This window comes from Lipotes vexillifer, unplaced genomic scaffold (assembly GCF_000442215.2).
Source record: "Lipotes vexillifer unplaced genomic scaffold, Lipotes_vexillifer_v1.1 scaffold1063, whole genome shotgun sequence".
NCBI classification, from domain to species: domain Eukaryota; kingdom Metazoa; phylum Chordata; class Mammalia; order Artiodactyla; family Lipotidae; genus Lipotes; species Lipotes vexillifer.
This window is the reverse complement of record NW_006799734.1, coordinates 3,203,149-3,207,208: the sequence shown is the minus strand read 5'-3', so window position 1 is coordinate 3,207,208 and position 4,060 is coordinate 3,203,149. Positions and strand designations below refer to the sequence as shown.

At 53.5% G+C, this 4,060-nt stretch overlaps 1 protein-coding gene across 1 annotated transcript in view; it reads left to right on the top strand.

Annotated features, from left to right (window-relative positions):
• AHRR (aryl hydrocarbon receptor repressor) overlaps positions 1-4,060 on the top strand; it is a 71,406-nt gene that overhangs the window by 59,994 nt on the left and 7,352 nt on the right. Inside the window, 1 exon segment of the mRNA XM_007471928.1 lies at positions 3,719-3,848. Coding sequence (XP_007471990.1) covers positions 3,719-3,848 — 130 coding nt within the window.

Here is a 4,060-nt window from a genome sequence, read left to right as displayed (position 1 = left end):
AGCGGTTCAGTATCTTGCACTTAGCACTCTTTGAGACGAATGGATAGGCTTTAGATGTACATTTTAGTTGCTGTTGCCGTTTGCTGTTTCAAGATGTTGTCTGTTCTCTCGGAGGTCTGCGCTAGGGGCAGCTTGTCCCCATGTGAACCGGGGCAGATGTGAGGGCCTGTGGAAGGAATCCACGGGCATGGAGAGTGGATATGCGCCCTCTCTGCACAGAAAGTAGAGATGGTTACTGCTGGAACGAGCCGTTTGTGAAAACGGTTGTATCAATACTTTTATCCTCAACTCCGCAAGGGTGGTTTAGAGGCAGGATGAAGACCGCCTGACCCGGCCAAAGCAGGGCCTGTTTTGTGCTGTTTGGATCACTGTTACCTACTCTCTCCCCTCCTTCTCACGTTTCCCACCATTTATTTTTCTTGACCTCATTTGTAGGAATCAGACCCTAGGAGATTAGGAAGGACGAAGGGCAGCCACACTAATTGCTACCAACTTGGTTTCCTCACCCCAGATAACTGGTCTTCAAATTCACTTGGTCAGCGATGTCTCCTCCAAGTCAACCTGCCTCCTGTGCCCGTTAAGCCACAGACCCACACCTTGCGTCCCATTCGTGAATCACCTGAGGTGTGTGGAGACGGCAAATGGGGCAGCAGGGACGCCCTGGGGTTCTGCGAGGCTTGGGGTCACCTGCTAAAACTCACCAGAGAATAACCTGGATCAGAGTGCCTGTATATCAGTTTATGATGAGAGGTATCCAACGCTCAGAGGTCAGCACAATTTTTTTCCTTTAATCAAAACCATGGAGGGGAAAATGCCATCCATCAAAGCAGGATGGAAAAACACCAAATTCCTAGTAATGAGTCAAGCAAATGATAAGCAATATCTCCACACAGAAAATATAAAACATTATTTAAAGAAATTAAAGGAGATCCAGATAAATGGAAGGATATGCCATATCATGGACTGGAGGACTCGATATTATTATCATAAAGACATCAGATCAAGTTACAGAATAGCATTAATTAATGACACTGCCGTAAAAACTGAGCAGCTTCTCTGGGAGGAAACTGACAAGCTAATTGGGAATGCAGAGGGCTGAGCAATCCCCTCGGCAGGGCAGTGGGGGGTGTGATTTTCCCTGGGACGTACAATCCCGGAGACAAGACTGCCCGTCGAGCTCAGTGGCTGAGACGTGTGGGGTTGGTGGAAGATGGACAGGTGGACCCACAGGACAGAGCGGAGGTTCAGAGCAGCCGCGGGTTTACAGTGAAGCTGGTGCTGCCGAGAGGTGGGCGGGCGCCGGTCTCGTTAGTAAATGGTGCTTCGTGAACTGGATCCACGTGAACAGCATGAGTCTTGACTCCTACCTCACACCATGCACAGTCAGTGTCGGGTCGTGGTGGAAGGTTCTAGGAGATAACAGGGCAGAGTTAGGAGGTACATGAGGACAGAGTACATAGACAGGACAAAAACTCTAAAACCCTGTCCATGAGGAGAGATTGATGACTCAGGCTGTGTCAGACCCATGAAGAGAGCAGCAGGGGAGGCCAGGTTGCGAAGGGATCCACCCGGGAAAGGGCTCCTGTCCAGAAGGATGAATGCGCTGACGAACCAGCAAGACGGCTCAACGGAAATTCATGAGAAAGACAGAAGCGAGCAACACGCACACCCCTCACATCTAAAAACCAGTAAACATGTGAGAAGATGTTCAGTTTCATTAGTCTTCATGACGTGCTAATTAAAACCATCAAAAGAAACCATGATGCATCCACCACCGTAGCTCAAAGGAAAAAAAAAAAAAAGGGTTGAAAATACCAAAGGTTGGCCAGAACATAAAGCAACTGGAGTTCCACACACTGCCACGACGGAAGTGCGTATTCGTATGCTCACTTTGGACGGCTGTTTGGCCTTTTCCACTGAAGCTGAGGCTCTGCTCACTCCATGACCCACTCATTCCACTCCTGGGTGTGCATCCAACAGAAACGCCCTCGAAGACACAGCAGCAGCCTCTGTAACAGGCTCAGATGGGAACTAACTCAGAGGGCCCAGCAGTGAGTGGATTAATCAGTTGTGGTATGTTCTGACACTGGAATACCACACGGTGGTGGGGCTGAAACACTGCCGTCACACGCACCGGGGGACGTGTCACAACTGTGATGTGACACAGAGGTCACAGCGCTCCATTTACATCCGGTATCAGCCGGCAGTGCGGGGTTCTGCGCCACGACCACCTCTGGGGAGGGTGGAGGGAAGGGGTTCTGAGATGCTGTGGGGGTCCTGATTCCCGACTGGGTGGTGAACCTGCATATTTATGATGTGGGCACTTTTTCAGACTATGCATTATGCCTGAATCACAAAAGTGTATTAGGAAAGCATGGCTATGGGATGTGCCCTTGTAACCATAGAGCTACCAGGTGAGGTGGGAGCCTCTGGTGAGAGGGAGCCTCCAGGTGAGGCTGCCAGCTGCCAGGCGGGTGAGAACCAGAAGGTGCGGCAGGTGCCACCAGGTCTCAGCAGGAGGGAAAGTCAGGTGTGCCCACGTCCACCATGAGTTGGCCCCCAGTCACACCAGACTCCCTGACGCTGGACAGCACTGACCAAGGACCACAATCACTTCTGACCTCAGGGTCCTGTTGTTCTTGTGGAAACAGTGTCTTGGGCTGGGGGGGCGCACGGGGGATAGAGTCCGGCCTTCGAGTTACGATCATACTCATTTTCTACCTTCCTGAGGCTACCCGTTTGATGTCTGGGGGCCACCGTTACAGGAGGAGCCTGTGGAGAGATGCTGCACCTCATCCACTCTGGGTGGGGTTACCTGCTACCTTCTAAGGAGGTAACGTCATTTGTGAAGTCTTGGTCCTTCAGGCACTTTTCCTCCATCTAGTGTTACAGGGATCCAGTTGAGAAATGATGGAAACTCAGAAATGGACCAGTTGAAGAGGTCACAGACAGCACCTGGCGGGCTGGGCTCCCAGGCGGGTAATGAGTGATACCCTTCAGTTAAGAGAGGGTAGTGGGGAGATGTGCTCCAGGCTCGTCATCTGTCGACACTCTGCGGACGTTTTTGTCGACAACAGCAACCGTTGAGTCTAATGAAGCCAGTCTTCGTAGCCCGTGGCAGTGGCCTTTGTGCCCCAGACTGCAGTCTCCCAGCATGGACCTGTGGGTTGGCCTCTGCATTCGGGGCCCGAGCAGGTGGGAGGATCCAGCACCAGAGAGAGGGCTGTGGATTGGTGGGTCCTTGCGGCGTCCTACCAGGGGTGGTGGTCAGGCCTGGAGGTGCTGGCCTGGCCCCCATCTCACCTGGTGGCCCCCAGCTCACTTCACAGGGATGCTTTCTTAATTAACTTTTGTGATTCAAGGATAACAGATAGGCTGGAAAGGGACCAAACATAAACGCACAGCTTGATGAGGTTGGAGTCAACTTGGAAAAGTGGGTATCTTGACCCCAAGCGACGTTTGGTCTCTGAGTCCCCGACCTGCCCCTGAAGGCACCGCCTGGCCTGGGGGGCACCCGCAGTGCGCCCGGCTCTGCGCCTCGTGAGCCGGATGCCTAGTGTCCAGGCCATGTGGTCATGTCCTCCGGGGAGGGGCTTTCTCTTCACAGGTGTGACTTGCCTTTGACAGATGGAAGAGACATTTTCGCAGTTACTAACACTGGAATAAAGTGTGGAGATTCACTCAGGGTAAGGCTAAAATGACTGTTGCCATGTTCCAGACGGACGTGATGCACCAAAATATTTACGACTACATCCACGTGGACGACCGCCAGGACTTCTGCCGGCAGCTGCACTGGGCCATGGACCCTCCCCAGGCTGGGTGTGGGCAGAACCTGCTCTCAGAGACAGGTGGGTCTTGGGGGGACCCTGGTCTAACTCAGACACGGATCGCCCCCTTTCCTTCCCATCCGGTTGGTGCGGTGTGGATGCCCCGCCCCGCCCTCCTCCGGCCCCACGTGGCTCCCTGGCTCCCGAGTGCCCCTGCGTCTTGGGCTGCTGCTCTGTGGCCCCCCCCCCCGGGGCATGGCGGGAGGCCGAGAAGCCACGATACTTGTCTCTGG